The sequence below is a fragment of the Crinia signifera genome, chromosome 5 (assembly GCF_055691185.1).
Source record: "Crinia signifera chromosome 5, ASM5569118v1, whole genome shotgun sequence".
Taxonomy (NCBI): Eukaryota; Metazoa; Chordata; class Amphibia; order Anura; family Myobatrachidae; genus Crinia; species Crinia signifera.
The window spans coordinates 197,728,822-197,745,667 of record NC_139221.1 but is presented as its reverse complement, the minus strand read 5'-3'; the positions used below and the strand labels follow the sequence as shown (position 1 = coordinate 197,745,667).

Below are 16,846 nucleotides of genomic sequence, written 5' to 3'. Positions count from 1 at the left end.
TGCACACAAAGTTTGTCATAAATTGTTACAATATAATGCACTTTAAGTTGTACTTAAGTATGCTAAAATGTCATCTGGATATGTAAACAAAAAGTGATATACTGTAACGTGAAATGTCTCTTAAAGTGCATATAAAGTTTATTATAAATTGTATGGATACCTAAGAGGGTACACTGTCACACATACAGCACGGCACCCACTTAATTTTCTCACTTGAGGTGTTTATAATGTGTAAAATGCCTCCGTTGCCTATAAATTGCATTTTTTGTAAATGATAAACCTTTCAAGGCTATAAACCATTTTTCTAGTCCTAATATCTTTTTTACAAAGACATATGGATGATTAATATAATTATAACAACTACTGTATGACAAATGTGCAGACCCTGGGTGCGACAGTTTGTAATAGATATATAACCTTAACCTCATATAATCTTAAAAATAAATAAAACAATATACGTAGAGTTATTCTACAGTAGTCCTATGGGGAAATGCCACTTGAAGCCGTAACGCATCTATGAAATGCATGAAAGACACATGCGCAATAAGATACAATAAAGAGAATATAAATAAGATATCATGTGACTACTGGCAGTTTGCCAGCAACTACTATGTCCGTAACTTATATCCAATTCTATATCTAAATGGATAACACTAACGGCACATGAGCTAAGAGATGCCGGAAAACATATGTGGAACACACGAGTATGTACGGCACATGCCGGAAAACACTTGTGGAACGCACGAGTAAGGAACGCACATCACGGCACATGCGCAAAGCAATGCCGGAATATACATGTGGAACGCATAAGTATGGAACGCACGTCACGGCACATGTGCAAAGCAATGCCAGATTATACTTTTAGAATGCACGGTAGGCACCTTAATTAAGGATCACTTTAAAGCGCACTTAGGAAAGCTTATTAGAAAGTTAATTATAGAAGGAGAATCCGGCTATTATTATCTCATAACACGACATATACTCTATCCCGATCCGGAAGTACCGGAAACGGAAGTAGATACAGGTGGAATGCGCAGTGGAACGCACACACCGATCCTTATAAAAACCTAGATTCCTATACTTATATTATACATTGGTATAATAGCTCATCCAGGAGATGAAAACTGTTTAATATAAAGCTGTATCTTCTATTTATATATGGAGCTACTAAGACCGTTTTTGGCCACTGTATATTAAGAGTCTCACAGGAAGTGAGGTCACAAGTCTCACCCTATATAAACAAGGTTGAGAGAAACAGTCAGTCTGTACTCAGACACTGGTGATACAGGATCCCTCAGGTGATCCAGGTAGGTTGCACCTTGAAAGGTTTTTTCATCTATTGGGTAAAACTACTCTGTTAATTTGTGAATACATTTTGATGTGAAGTACATTTGATGTAAAGTACTGAGGAAGTATGTAAACTATAAGATTGTAGAATGAATTGGGTAAAACTACTCTGTTAATTTGTGAATACATTTTGATGTGAAGTACATTTGATGTCAAGTACTGAGGAAGTATGTAAACTATAAGATTGTAGAATGAATTGGGTAAAACTACTCTGTTAATTTATGAATACATTTTGATGTGAAGTACATTTGATGTCAAGTACTGAGGAAGTATGTAAACTATAAGATTGTAGAATGAATTAACTGTAAACCCATGTAAGGTGGTAACAGGATTTCAATTATTGTATAGGTCGCTCCCTGTTTCCTCTTGGAACATCCAAAATACTGTTGGAAATATTTTACATATTTTCCTTTTGAAATCCATTTTTCCTGCTGGGTATGTATATGAATCCACTCCCATTTTTACCTCATCCCATATCATGCTCATCCCTTAATCTAATTTCTACGATTCTTTCAGAGAAAAAAAAAAAGTGTCCACAAATTGACACAAAAGGTATCCTATAATGGGATCCAACCCCTAACCTGTGTTTAAAGGTTTAGGTATATACTATTTTTAATTATTTTACTATTTTTATGGCATTTCTTTTAAAGTACAAATGGTCATATGTCTATATATTTTCTTTCATTTAGAAATATCTTTCCCCTGATGAAGTCATTTATGACGAAAAGCGTTGGGTACTCTATGGTTGGATGAACTGAACCATGAAACCTTTGTCTATTGTCTGAGTAATAAAAAATTTGTTTTTGAAATTTTAATCATTTGGTCTGCCATAAAATTGCATACAGAAGGTGGTGGATATCACTTAGCGCACTCTATCCTACTCTTCTATATATATATATATATATATATATATATATATATATATATATATATATATATATATATAAAACCTCCAGATGCAATTACATATAGGACCTTATTCTTGTCCATGCGCAACCATGCAAACTTGCATAGATGCGCAAATTTGCACAGGTGTGCAATGTTTTACAACTAAGTATGCGCTTGTGGTGTGTATGAGCGGCCACGTCGAACAGAGTGTTCACTGGGCGCTCGCACACGACACTGTGGGCGGGGGGAGGCGGGCCGGGGGATGTGGCCATGGGAATGCCCAGCGTTTCATGGGCATTCCCATGAAAATGCTGGGCATTCCCATGGAAATGACATAGTGACGCGGGCGCTGGGAGCGGGCAGCGGACATCACCGGATGTCAGCAGCCCACCATGTTTCCCTCCAGAACACATGCAAGCCTAAGACACCTGAGATAGATTTGCGTGTGCACACTACATCATTCGATGGTCGGCGACCATTGAATGATGTGGGTGTCGCCCCATAGGCTGCAAATGGATGTTTATGCAAAACATCCATTCACAGTCATGCGGGCGAATTCGCCCTTGCGTAGGTGGGGGCGGGGTCTGTGCAGGTGGCGGGCGGGATTTAAGACACGCTATGCCATGAACTTTGCAGCGCTGTGTGTCAACCAGAATCACCCCCATAGCCCCTGAGTGATTTTACAAACAATATCATCATTAGCCACATTTAGTAGTATGCTGTCGTCAACAACATTGATGAAATTGAGCAACATGTACAGGCGACAGGGGACCTAGCGACACATGTTAACTATATAGTGCGTACACATTAGACAATATACTGTACACAAAAATGTTGTTATGACTGGTTGTTATCGTGCATATTGTTTAAAATATAATTTAATGTGTATGCAACTTTAATATAGGAAATCAAATCAATGCAATAATAATTTCCTCTCCCATTTTACTATTAGTGTTCCTTTACCATATTCCTTTTCTGAGTCATTGCTGTCTCTGGGAGGATTATGCCTGCTGTTGTCTCCCATTTGTCTCTGGATTTGGGTGTTGTGACTACCTGAAATTGACAAGAAGATCTGTTAGTTAAGGATAGAAAAAACTAGAAGCTAATGTCACTATGGGGTGAAATTTAATAGGATGAGAGATTCAGAAAGTGAGAGATTTGGTAAGAAACCTCCAGGTTTTTTAAAGCGGCAATCATTTACACTTCAAAATCATACTGGTTTTGCAGTGTAAATGATTGCTGCTTTAAAAAACCTGGAGATTTCTTACCAAATCTCTCACTTTCTGAATCTCTCATCCTATTAAATTTCCCTCTATGTTTCTACAGTATATAAGAGAACAGGCAATTCACTTTTTTTATGAATTTCTTTGAAATAGAAACATCTAAAATCTAAGCACAGACTCTGGGGCACCAGAGCGTCAGATGGATATTTTTTCCTGTTTTTTTGTATTGTTGTTTTGTTTTGTTTTAACAAAGTGTATGTGACAATAAAAATGTACCATTAAATCTAATTCTCTGAGTTTGTGGGGTTGCTTGAGGGTTGTATAGAAACTAGCATTTAATCACACGAGTATACTGTAGCTTTAATTGAGTAATTCTTCCCCTATAAGTTCCTCCCTACAGCAACCAGTGGTCTTCAGTAAAACCTCAAATTGAATCTGTACACGAAGGGCTACAATGTAGCAGCTTTTTACAATACAAGTTCTGTTCTGCTGAATCTGGCATCTGCATACAGATGGAGCCGGGCTCCCTCTTGCTGGCGAATTGCCAGAACGTCACCGCTGGCGATCCGCCAGCAGCCCGGCTCTCATCTGACTGAGACGCGCGTCTCAGTTTCTGTGCGGCGCGGGGACGGGAACATGTCCGTCTCCGCTTCAGGGAGACAGACAGGGTTAGGGGGGGTGCGGGGAGGCGGTGAGGACCCCGGGTGACCGCCGTCAAGCTGGCGGGGACCCGGGGGAAGCCGTCGGAAGGGGATGCGCGCGCATCTCGTGCGCGTGCGTCCCCTTTCTCAGATACAGATGGTGGGTGGCGGGGGATGGCGATGGCGATGCCAAAGCTGCAAAGAAGAGACCCACTCCATCGTTAGGTCAGTGGTTCCCAAACTTTTTTTAATCACGACACCCCTAAGTTTCAGAACATTTTTCACAGCACCCCTAGCCCAAATGTTTCTAATTGAGAACAGAAGAAATAAATATTAAAGTAAGTAAATTGTGTTGACAGTATATCTATTCCTTAGTGTCAGTTATGTGATGGGGACAGGATTCACTTCTGTTTGTCCACAATTTTCCTATTACATTGGTCATAAAATAATTTTAATGAGTCATGGATCACCAATCCAGGGCACCCCTGCAAGTCCTCCAAGGCACCCCAGGGTGGCACGGCACACAGTTTGGGAACCACTGGCATAGGGCCTCTGCTGTCTCCTCTCAGGAGTCAAAGACACAGATGCGGAATTGTGAGGGTGTCATTGACTGTACCACCCATCTCATTGTAGCTGATGTTGCTGGAGGAAGGGGACTAGAGGAGGCAGGCCAACTCAGAGCTATCTTAATATCAGTGCAGACCCTTGGGCAGAACAAGCCTGCCTATCTTATGAAAAGGGGATCCGTGAATTAACCCTGAAGATGGTGGTGGCAAACTGCTACCCCTCTAGAAGGGCAAGAGCATTGGCTAGAAAATGTAGGCAGGACAGAAGCATGGCGAGCGAAGCATACCCTACATCTAGGTAAAATATAAACAAAATACAAAACACTGTAAGGGCATCTAACTACTTCTGCCCTCACCTAACTTTACATCATACCCACAAAACAAAAGTGGCTCTACACACAATCCTACCAGATCTCTTGATGTGTGCCACAGCACCATAGCAAACTATGTAAAACATATATGTATATACACAGATATATATACATGAGACGATCGCATGCCCCGTGGCAACGGAGCTTCCCCCGGGTCCCCGCCACCTCCCCTGCCGCCGGTCCCCCTTGCCGCCACGACCCTCCCCTAATCATGCCCGTCTCCCTGAAGTGGAGACGGGCAGGATGCCGCTGCCCCGCCGAGGGAGGATTGGGATGCACGTGTTCAGTGTAGCCCCTGTCTGCCAGCGCTCGCCAGAGGGGAGTCTCTGGCGAGCCCCGGCCAAAGATGACAGGGGCTACATCTGTGTGTATATGTATATATTTGCAAACTGTGGCCACACGATTAGTGACTTTATGTTTATGCCACTTGAACAAGTCGCACCAATGAGGAGAGGAGGAGACCGACATGGTAAACTTCTACAAAGAGAGTGTTACTGGATATATGAACTTGACTCAATGAGTCCAAATGGGCTAAATGAAGAATTCTCCTTTGGGCCGTTTCTATAGGCTTTTATTAAAACCATAGGCTTTTATCAAATAGAGGGATTTTGTACTTACCGTAAATCCGGGTGAGTCCACAGGTGTCACTGGAGTTACACTGGGGAATAGAAGGTGACCACAGGGAGCATGGGCACTTTAAATAAAAGATTAGAGTGGCTAACTCCTCCCCTTCTACTTCCCCTCCAGGTCAGTCAGAAAGGTTGTGCCCGGAAGGGAGCAGGAAGATAAAACACACTTCCGAAGAGGAGGTTAACACCACATACAACATTCAATACAAGAAGTAAAGAAGAAAAACAGTGAGAAAAACACTGAAAATTCAAACGTTCATAGTCAACAGACAAAGTAATAATATAACATAGCCAACGGAACCCTAGCAGGGAAACTCCAAGGTAATGGTCCTTGTAGGAACAAACCCGAAGGCAAAAGAAGAGAACAGTGCTGTGGAGGCATCCAGTGACTCCTGTGGACTTGAAGAAAAGGATTTACGGTAAGTACAAAATCCCTCTTTCTCCTTCATCCACTAGGTGTCACTGGAGTTACACTGGGGACATCCCAGAGCCTTCAACCCAGGTGGGTGAGCGCTGAGAACCCCTTAAAACCATACGGCCAAACACTGAAGCAGGAGCCGCAAAGGAATCAAACCTGTAGAACTTCACAAAGGTTCAACAGCCTGACCAGGTAGCCGCTCGGCAGAGCTGCTGGAGAGAAACCCCTCGGGCAGCCGCCCAAGAGGATCCCACCGACCTGGTTGAATGCGCCGTTATGCAAGCAGGAGGAGTCCAAGAAGAGGTGACATAGGCCTGACGGATAGTCAACTGAATCCACCTAGAAAGCGTCTGCTTTGAAGCTGGCCATCCACGATGCAAAGGGTCGTAGGTAACAAAAAGCAAATCAGACTTCCTGATGGGGCTGTGCTGGCTACATAAATTCGCAGAGCCCTAACCACATCCAAGGATCTCGCTTCAGGAGAGTCGTCTGGAAAAGAGGGAACCACAATGGGCTGGGTCAAGTGAAAGGCCGATACTACCTTAGGAAGGAAGGCAAGACTAGTACGTAGCTCCGCTCTGTCAGCATGGAATTGAAAAAAAGGGGAGCGACAAGAAAGAGCCCCCAGTTCCGATACCCGTCTGGCAGATGCCAGAGCCAGCAACAGTACGACCTTCCACATGAGATAGCGAAGGTCCACCTCCTCCAAGGGCTCAAACACAGAAGTCTGTAGGTACTGAAGCACCAAGTCCAGGTCCCAGGGAGCCGTTGGAGGGCGAATGGGTGGCTGCAAACAAAGCACCCCCTGAAAAAAGGTTTGCACCTTTCAGCCAACTTCTTCTGAAAAAAGATGGAGAGAGCTGAGACCTGTACCTTTAGGGTTTTCAGCCTCAGCTCCGCAGTCAAACCTTCCTGCAGAAAAAGGAGGAGTCTCGCCTTCTTGAATAGGCACGTGGAGACACCACGCCTCTCATACCAAACCACATATGAACGCCATATAAGGTGGTAGTGTGCTGAGGTGACCTCTTTCCTGGCACGTAGCATGGGGGGTATAACCGCACGAGGTATACCTGCCCTCCTCAGGATGGACCTTTCAGCAGCCACGCCACCAAATGAAGATGACCTAAATCTGGGAAGATGAAGGGTCCTTGGCTGAGAAGGTCATCCTGAAGAGGCAGGGGCCATGGCTCGTCTATTAGCAGTGCCGTCAGATTGGTGTACCAAGACCGACGTGGCCAGCCTGGTGCTACCAACAGAGCTGTGACTCCCTCTCTCGGGATCCGTTGAAGCTCCCGGGGTATCAATCTGAATGGTGGGAAGAGGTACACATACTGGAAGGGCCAAGGAGCGACCAGCGCGTCCACCCCTTCTGCTTGAGGGTCTCGCATTCTCGCGAAGAACCGGGGGAGTTGAAAATTGTGGCGGGACACCATCAGGTCCACTTGGGGACAGCTCCAGCGATGGACCAATTTCTGAAAGACTTGACGGTGTAAGCACCACTCTTCCTGATGTACGTCCCACCAATGAGAAAGTCGGCCTCCTAGTTCTCCACTCCAGGAATGAAAACGGCCGACAGGGCCAGCGCATGGGCCTGAGCCCAAATCAGGATCCTGCTGACCTCCTTCATGGCCGCGCAACTGCGGGTGCCTCCCTGCTTGTTGATATATGCCACAGTCGTGGAGTTGTCGGACTGGACACAAACGGCCTTGCCTTGGAGGAGAGGTCTGGCCTGGGGAAGAGCGTAATAGACCGCTCTGAGCTCCAGAACATTGTTCGACAGGAGACTCTCCTGTCGTGTCCATAACCCCTGGAACTGACAGTCCAGGGTGACAGCTCCCCAATTACGGAGGCTGGCGTCTGTGGTGATGAGGGTCCAATCTCAAATCGCAATCCTCCTTCCCTGTTGTAGGTTGGCGGTGTTGAGCCACCAGAGCAAGGACAGGCAAGCCCGAGGGGACAGGGTCACCCTCTGCTGCAGGTGCCTCGAATGTGGATACCATCTTGCCCAGCAGTCTGGTGCACAGGTGTACGGACACCTGTCTGCGACGCAGGACAAGCCTGACCAAAACCTGTAAGGACTGGATCTTGTCCGTCGGCAGAAACATTCGCATCTGGCTGGTGTCCAGGATCATCCCTAGAAACAAGAGACGCTGAGTGGGGTGAAGCTGTGACTTGGTGAAATTGAGAATCCACCCGTGGGATGTGAGGATCTTCTGTGTGAGAAGAATGTGCTCCAGCAGGGTGTCCCGGGAACAACTCTTCAACAGAAGGTCGTCCAAGTAAGGGATGATAGTAACTCCCTGCGTGTGGAGAACCTCCATCATGACCGCCATCACCTTGGTGAAAATCCGAGAGGCCAAACGGGAGGGCCTAAAATTGCCAATGTCGTTCCTGCATGGCGAACCGAAGATATGCTTGGTGCGGGGGCCAAATGGGAATGTGTAAGTAAGCGTCCCTGATATCGATGGATACCAAGAACTCTCCTTCTTCCAAACCCTGGATCACGGACTGCAGGTACTCCATCTTGAATCTGACCACGTGCAAGTATGGATTCAGATCCTTTAGATTGAGAATAGGACGTACCGAGCTGTCCGGCTTTGGTAGAAGGAACAGACTGGAGTAGTAGCCCCAGCTACGCTGATCTACAGGAACCGGAACCACCAAGTGGGACAGAGGACCATCATGCAGTAGGCTTGGTTGCCTTGGGGTCCAGTGTGGTTGTGGAAGCGCCTCTCCCATGACCTCTGGCACCCCGTTGGGATGGAGCACCTCCTCTGGATCGACCTCTGAACCTGCTTGAGGGACGAAAGGCACGAAAGGAAGGCATTTGTGTGGTTCTACGAGATTGAGGTGGAGCTGCCGAAGGGAGGAAGTGTGACTTCTGGTCCGAACTGGAGCTCGCCATTAAAGGCCATGGATTCCACCGCCCGCTTTGATTCCGCATCCACTTGCCACTGACGAAGCCAGAGGCCTCTATGGGCTGAAATGGACAGAGCAGAAATTCTAGCTGCCACTACACACACATCCGAGGATGCATCCATTAGAAAAGTGGATGCCTCCTGGATCTGTTCAGCCAACTGCATAATAGTAGCTGGGTCTGAACCGTCACGTACCTTAGCCGAGATTTGTGATGCCCATACACCTATGGCCTTGTTCACCCAACATCCAATCTGCGCCGGATGCTGCAACACGCCGGCTGCCGAAAAGATGCTTTTCAAAGTCATCTCCAACCTACGGTCAGAGACGTCCTTGAGGGTGGTAGCCCCAGGGACCTGAAGGACAGTCTTTTTAGACAGTCACGACATGGATGAATCCACCGCAGGTGGAATTTCCACTCTCTTACGGCCCTCCGGCAGTAGTGGATAGTTTTGAAAAAAACTCTTTGGGGCCTGAAGCCGTTTGTCTGGATTCTTCCAGGCCTCGGTAACATGCGCATCTAATTCCTCCGCCACTGGGATATTAGGGGACAGTTTTTGCGTCTTCCCAAAAAGGGACGGACGGGAAGGGGTGTCAACCCCATCCGTCACATTACAAGCGACCTTGACCATTTGTATAAGATCTTCAATCCCCTGAGAGGGTTGAGCAGGGTCTTGTGTGTCATAAGCAAACATATCCTGCACATCCTGCATGTCGTCCCCAGGGGGCACAAATTCTCCCTCCTCCAGGTCTGGCATATCGTCAGAATCAAGGGAGTGCTGTAATGGAGAGGCCCTCCTCCTCTGCAAAGGTAGGGGCTGTCTTGAGGAGGAAGGGCGAGGCTCAGCTCTAAATCACTCTGCTGGCTCCTCGAGGTCTCCCTATCTCTCTGAGATTGTAATAACTCAGAGGACAAGCAAGACATGACCTCTGCAAGCTGTGTGACCCAGAAAGGTGGGTCCACAGGGGTCTGTGACAGAGGAATTTCAATGCATTTATCACAGTAAAGAACCCCAGGGGAGGAAGGAGTAGACTTAGAATAACAAGTCTTACAGGCAATTCTCTTGGAGCTTCCCCCTGCCATTGTTATAAGTCACAGATATTCCACACACTACCACACACCCAAGGGAGAGTTGGTATAGATTAGTCCAGGTAGAAGGACTGGATAGGAGAGACAGTGATGTAAAGGAGCTGCCACAGGGTCTAAACAGCGCTATGGTATGCTATCAGGGAGCACTATAGACCTTAGTTTTATACACAGCCCAACTATCTCTCTCTAAGCTCTCAACCCCCCACTGTAACTCACAGTACCGGGAGAGCTTGTAGCAGGACAGTCACCAGGAGAAGCGATGCACTTGTAGCCTTTGGTGGGGCTGCAGCGGTACAGGAGAGCCTCTAGCGGTACGCAGCGGAGCCAATGTAAAAAAGATGGCCGCCGCGCGTGTCTTTGAAAGCGCTGAGGATAGCCAGGGCTGCTGGGAGTACCACACGGTAGCTTCGCCCCCCGCCCGGCAGCTCTAGCTTCTCCGGTGCCAGGTTTAAAAACCCTCTGCTAGCCGCCTTTTTAAGAAACCCTGACCACCGCCGCTAACAGCGGTGGCAGGGAATACTCACTAGCTGTCGCCTACCGTCGGCGGTGAGGCTGGGGGAGGACCGCGGCGTGCTTTGGTGGGCAGCGCCCGTTGCCTCCCGAGACGGTGGTCTCTGCAGCCAGGGAGCCGGGCGCAATACCTTGGCAGCGGCCGGCTCCCACGTAGCAGGCAGATAGTGCAGCACTATCTGCCTGTCCTCTGCGCAGAGAAAAAAAAAACTCAGCTTGTAAAAAGAAAATCTTATGTGTTAAGAGAGCAAAAGTGTGTGTCCACACCTTTTCGGGCACAAACTAAGACTGACCTGGAGGGGAGGTAGAAGGGGAGGAGATAGCCACTCTAATCTATTCCCCAGTGTAATTCCAGTGACACCTAGTGGATGAAGGAGAAATATATATTTGATTGCCTTGCTAGAGCTAGTTAGGATTATATATATATTTTTGGTACTTGTGTATTATAGCGGCGCCCCCGATTTCCATTGCGCGATGTTTTAATCGCATCGTAATGGGTGCTTACAATGTTAAATGCACCCCCACGCCACCCCCCACTATAAACGTGAACCCGAAGCGTGGCGAGCGCAGCGAGCCCGCGAGGGGCGGCGGTACGCCTCCTCCGACCTTTTCATACCCCCACTATCCAGGTCGGCGTGGAGTTGAGAATAGAAAGTGTGGTGAGCGCAGCGAGCCACCGAGCCGGAAGCGTGGCGAGCGCAGCGGATACCTTCACAGGTATCGGAGTCCCCTCGCGGTCTTCACAGGTATCCGCATCCACTCGCTGCGCTCGCCACACTTTCTATTCTCAACTCCACGCCCCGACATGGATAGTGGGGGCATGAAAAGGTCGGAGGACGCGTACCGCCGCCCCTTGCGGGCTCGCTGCGCTCGCCACGCTTCGGGTTCACGTTTATAGTGGGGGGGGGGGGTGACGGGGGGGGTGCATGTAACATTGTAAGCACCCATTAGGGTGCTTATACAATGTTTAATCGCATTGCATTGTTTTGCATTGTATGCCATATACAATGTCATACAATTTTAAAATTGTATGGCATTGTACACTATTGTGCGATATCGCGTCGCATCGCATACCATCGTATGCCTTATGGTATGCAATGCGATGGGCGCCGCCAAAATACACAAGTACCATATATATTTTTTTTTACCAGAGGCAGTATGTAGGTATGGTTAGAAGAATGTATTCATTTCTTCTAGGATGCATTTGCTTCACAAAAATATCGGGTAGCCTCATTGATTGACATGTTATGATTTTTCTTTGTATGTGTAATTATGTATTCTTGTGCCTTGGTAGCGCTTTTTTCAAGGGAAAAGTAAGAAAATCCTGTAATTATTGTCTTTTGAATATATTCGGTAGAGATAGAAGCGTCACCATAGTAACAAGATACACTTTGTTTGCACCTAGGAACGTTTTTTCCTTCCCCGCGGTGCTATACAGGAAGACGGTGACCAGTGATTGGCGTCAGTTCCGGGCGCGGCGTCTGACTTCATACTTGGGAGCCGGGAGCCGTATGCACGTGGAGGAGTGGAGAAGACGGCTTGGTGAGTAAAACACAGGTGATTAATTAGACGTTGTCCATTTAAGCACTGTAGATTTTGGCATTAGGGGGTCAGTTCTTTTCCCTTTGAAAAAGGTGCGCAGGGCACCGAAACGGTCCGTCGGGGACCTACTACTGATCACGGCTTGGAGCGCTAATCTCCCGCAGTAATGTATCATGTGTATGCCTGAGGGTGAGGACGTTCTATGTCCTACACAAATAACTGTGCTGTGCTGTGCTATGCTGGATTTATGTCAATGGAACATTTTGTTATGATTCATCCCGAGTTGGATTTATAAAAATTTGCAAAGTATATTGGTCCAGTGCTGGTTCTTCCAAACAGGAATTGACTTTCCATATGGATGGCAAACATATAACTATTTAAAACTGGGCACGGACGCCATTGGAATCCAAAAGCGTTGTGCGAGATATCATTGTAATATGAGGATAGCCAGGGCTGCTGGGAGTACCACACGGTAGCTTCGCCCCCCGCCCGGCAGCTCTAGCTTCTCCGGTGCCAGGTTTAAAAACCCTCTGCTAGCCGCCTTTTTAAGAAACCCTGACCACCGCCGCTAACAGCGGTGGCAGGGAATACTCACTAGCTGTCGCCTACCGTCGGCGGTGAGGCTGGGGGAGGACCGCGGCGTGCTTTGGTGGGCAGCGCCCGTTGCCTCCCGAGACGGTGGTCTCTGCAGCCAGGGAGCCGGGCGCAATACCTTGGCAGCGGCCGGCTCCCACGTAGCAGGCAGATAGTGCAGCACTATCTGCCTGTCCTCTGCGCAGAGAAAAAAAAAACTCAGCTTGTAAAAAGAAAATCTTATGTGTTAAGAGAGCAAAAGTGTGTGGAGTTAAATGCCCCCCCATACACGATTTTTGATTGTATACCCACCCTGATGGGTAATTTCTATGTGAAATGCCCCCCAATTGCTAACACAACGCCACGATCAACGCCAACCCGTGAGCGCAGCGAGCCCGCGAGGGGCAGCAGTACAGGTCCTCCGACCTTTTCATAACCCCACTATCCACGTCGGCGTGGAGTTGATTTTATATAGTGTGGTGAGCGCAGCGAGCCACCAAGCCCGAAGTGTGGCGAGCGGACGCGGAATACATAAAATCAACTCTACACCGACGTGGATAGTGGGGGTATGAAAAGGTCGAAGGACGCGTACTGCTGCCCCTCGCCACGCTTCGGGTTGATGTTGATCGTGGCGTTAACAATGGGGGGCGACGACATTAATTACCCATCAGGGTGGGTATACAATTAAAAATGGGGTCTGGGGGGCATTTAACATTGGTGTCCAATGTAAAATCGGGTCTCGGGGGACCATTTAACATTGGGTCCAATGTAAAAATCGGATCAAATTCATCGCATCGCATGCGATTTGGTCGCATGTGATGCCACCGATTTTTCCAATCCCGATGTCATACAATTGAAATCGGTGGCGCCGTGCTTGGTAACAAGTACCGACAGAACCATAAGTGATGCACTGGGGTTCATCTCCACAGCAACGGGAGACTTCTTCCACCATCAGGAGACTTCTTCCTTTTCTTCCACATTTACCAATATTATTTGCAGGGACGTTTCTAGAGGCGGACAAGCCGTGCAGCCGCCTGGGGCGCCGCACGGCTTATCCGCCTCTGTTAAATAGCCGGGGTGCCCGGCAGCTCCCCTCCACGCTGCCGCCCCCTTCCTCCTCTCCCCATCCGCCGCCCCCACCACAGGTACATTTGGAGGGGAGGGGAGCGCATTGCACGTCTCTTCTTCCCCTCACTGTGTCACTGGACTGCCAATCAGAGCTCGCGGGCCGGCAGCCAATCATGAGCCAGCCCGCGAGGTATGATTGGCTGACGGCCCAGTCACATTCTGGGACATAGTCAAGAGGAAGCGATGCTCTCCCCTCGGAAGCAGCAGCGGGGGACTGGAGGGGGACTCAGAGACCCGGACTCTGCTCTCCCTGGCAGCAGCAAGGGTGAGTTGCGCTGCTGTTGGGATATTATATTCTGGCACTTTGGGGGCATATGTGTGGCACTGTGGGGGCATATGTGTGGCACTGTGGGGGCAAACCTGACACTGTGGGGGCATATGTGTCTAAGTCTATGGGGGCATATCTGGCACTGTGCAGGTATATATGTCTGTCACTATGGGGGCATATCTGGCACTGGGGGGCATACCTAGCACTATGGGGGCATATATGTGTGGCACTGTGGGGGCACATCTGGCACTGTGGGGGCATATTAGTAATCAGCATCAGTTGTGTGACAGCGGTGCATGGGGCATAATGTGTAATAGGCATTACGGTGTGGGGAGTATTGTGTAATTGCCTTCACAGTGTGGGGTGTAATAGGCATCACAGTGTGGGATCTAATGGGCATCATGGTGTGCAGCATAATGTGTAATTATCATCACCGTGTGCAGCGTTATTTGTAATTGTCGTCATGGTGCGCAGCGTAATGTGTAATTGGCATCATGGTGTGCAGCGTAATGTGTAATTGGCATCACGGTGTTCAGTGTAATGTGTAATTGGCATCACGGTGTGCGGCATAATGTGTAATGGGCATCACGGATAAACAGTGTATAATGATATAAGTAGCCTGTCATTGTTTGGCCTTGATCTGTGAGGCGTACTAGGTCACTGTGTGGGCCTTTATATTTTCAGCCCGCCAACTTAAGTGCGGAAAGACAATGACAATTCCTGCGGTGACCAATGTCTGGTCATGCAGGTTGCAAAAGTGAGATGTAAGGTAATTGTATTCCTGCGCGGCCACACCTCTTTTTTGTAAGCCACACCCCTTTTTATTAAGCCACACTTATTTTGGCGTGCGCCTGCGGCGCACACAGGGGCAGATGTATTAAGCCTTAACAAGAGATAAATGCAAGAATGATAAAGAGAGATACATGTCCAGCCAATTACCTGCTAACTGCCATGTTACAGGCTGTGTTTGATAAAAAGTCAGTAAGGAGGTGATTGGTTGGACGTTTATCTTTCTTTATCACCCTTGCATTTATCTCTTGTTAAGGCTTAATACATCTACCCCACAATTTCTTCGCTGCCATGTTTTGTATGGGGGGGGTGCATTTATATTTCTTCGCCCTGGGAGCTAAATTGTCTAGAACCAGCCCTGATTATTTGTAAGTACCCCCAACTGGTCTGCAGCATACCCCCAGTGGTACAAGAACCCTAGGTTGGGAACCACTGCTGAAGTCTAATGGCTTCAGTTATCCATTGTGCAAAAAGGTGGAAACCAACATAGTTGCTTCATCTTGCAAATGATTGCTTTACAGACAATTGCTGAATCTTCTCTAGTGTGCAAGGATTCTTTTTGGGAATTGTGAATTGCATTATGGGAGACAGTTTGCTTTTACAAATTGGAGGGGAAATTGGCTCTAAATTGCATACCCTCAGTAATGAAAGGTGCCATCTGCTGAGAATAAAATGGGTTACACAGAGAGAGAGAGGGTGAAAATGCACTATGCTATCATTACATTATAATATAATATATAATAAGAGGTTGTTGGTATATCATTGGCCAGTGATATTGGCCTGCCCACCAATCGTCCAGGTCACCTCTTGTCGAGCAGGTCCCTAACACTCTGGGGTCACCACCTGGGAACCCCAAAACACGATCCAGATAAGGACCCCCCCCAGGGCATCACAATAAAGAATAGGGATAGTAAAGTGGTGAAATTATAAGTATGGAGGTCCCTACTATATGTTTGAAGGTAGAGAGTATGTGAAATAAAGAGTACATACAAATTGGATACTGGACGACTTTTTGTAAATCTGTCAAAGCCATTGATCAGTGGTCGTTAGTGGATAGTATACACGAATTTCAATAATTTTTCTGGGGTGAAATGTCCCCAGCTCTGACAAAAATCAGGATAATGTTTTACAAAAAATCAGGGAACACAGATAAAAAAAATTAATAACTTTTCATAATAGACAGACTGCCTGAATGTATGTGCATTGGTCTTTAAAAGAAAAAAAGAAAAGAAAAAAAGGAGTAAACTGATAACAGGATATTCAGTCAGTGCATAAACAATTCATAAAACAATTTCACTGTCTCTGTTCTCTTACCCTGTGTCTTTTTGGAGGCATTTCTGTCTCTAGGATTATGCCTGCTGTGGTCTTCGCTTTGTTCTTGGCTGTGACTGCTGTGACTCTCTGCAATGAACATCAAAGTCTCTTAATTAAGTAAAAATAACAAACTCTGCAACATGGCACACCGGGGACTTCGTGAATCAGTTGAATCTTTTAATGCAACATTTTGGGGTATATAACTATCTCTGTACATGTTACATTTGCCCCGCCCCTCCTGCAGTGAACATGGTTTTGTCCATTAGAGAGAGAATTTGCTTTTGCAAGTGAACCAGAATCAGACCCATAGTTCCTTAATAAAAAGAGACCACTCACCAGGCTGTTTATAAGTGACATAAAAAAACCAGTCTTTAATCCAACATCGGTTAAAAGCTAAAAGTCGAAGTTTCAGGCATCGTAGTGCTCTTTGTCTAGACTTACACAAGCTGATATGGGAGCAGCAGGTCTACTTTCCTATACCTGGATGTCCTTATATACAACTACATAGATCCCAATATACAAGGGGTGGTGGAGCGCTAATACAGAAAAATATGACCAATTGGGTATTACAAGTTATTTTATTACTGATATAAAAAAAAAATTTTGTGATGTCTCACATATAAAAGCAATTGC

General features: G+C 47.0%; 1 protein-coding gene across 1 annotated transcript in view; it reads right to left on the bottom strand.

Annotated features, from left to right (window-relative positions):
* Positions 1-16,846, bottom strand: part of LOC146080763 (NFX1-type zinc finger-containing protein 1-like) — a 237,094-nt gene that overhangs the window by 182,368 nt on the left and 37,880 nt on the right. Inside the window, 2 exon segments of the mRNA XM_083188397.1 lie at positions 3,199-3,288; positions 16,214-16,300. Coding sequence (XP_083044523.1) covers positions 3,199-3,288; positions 16,214-16,300 — 177 coding nt within the window.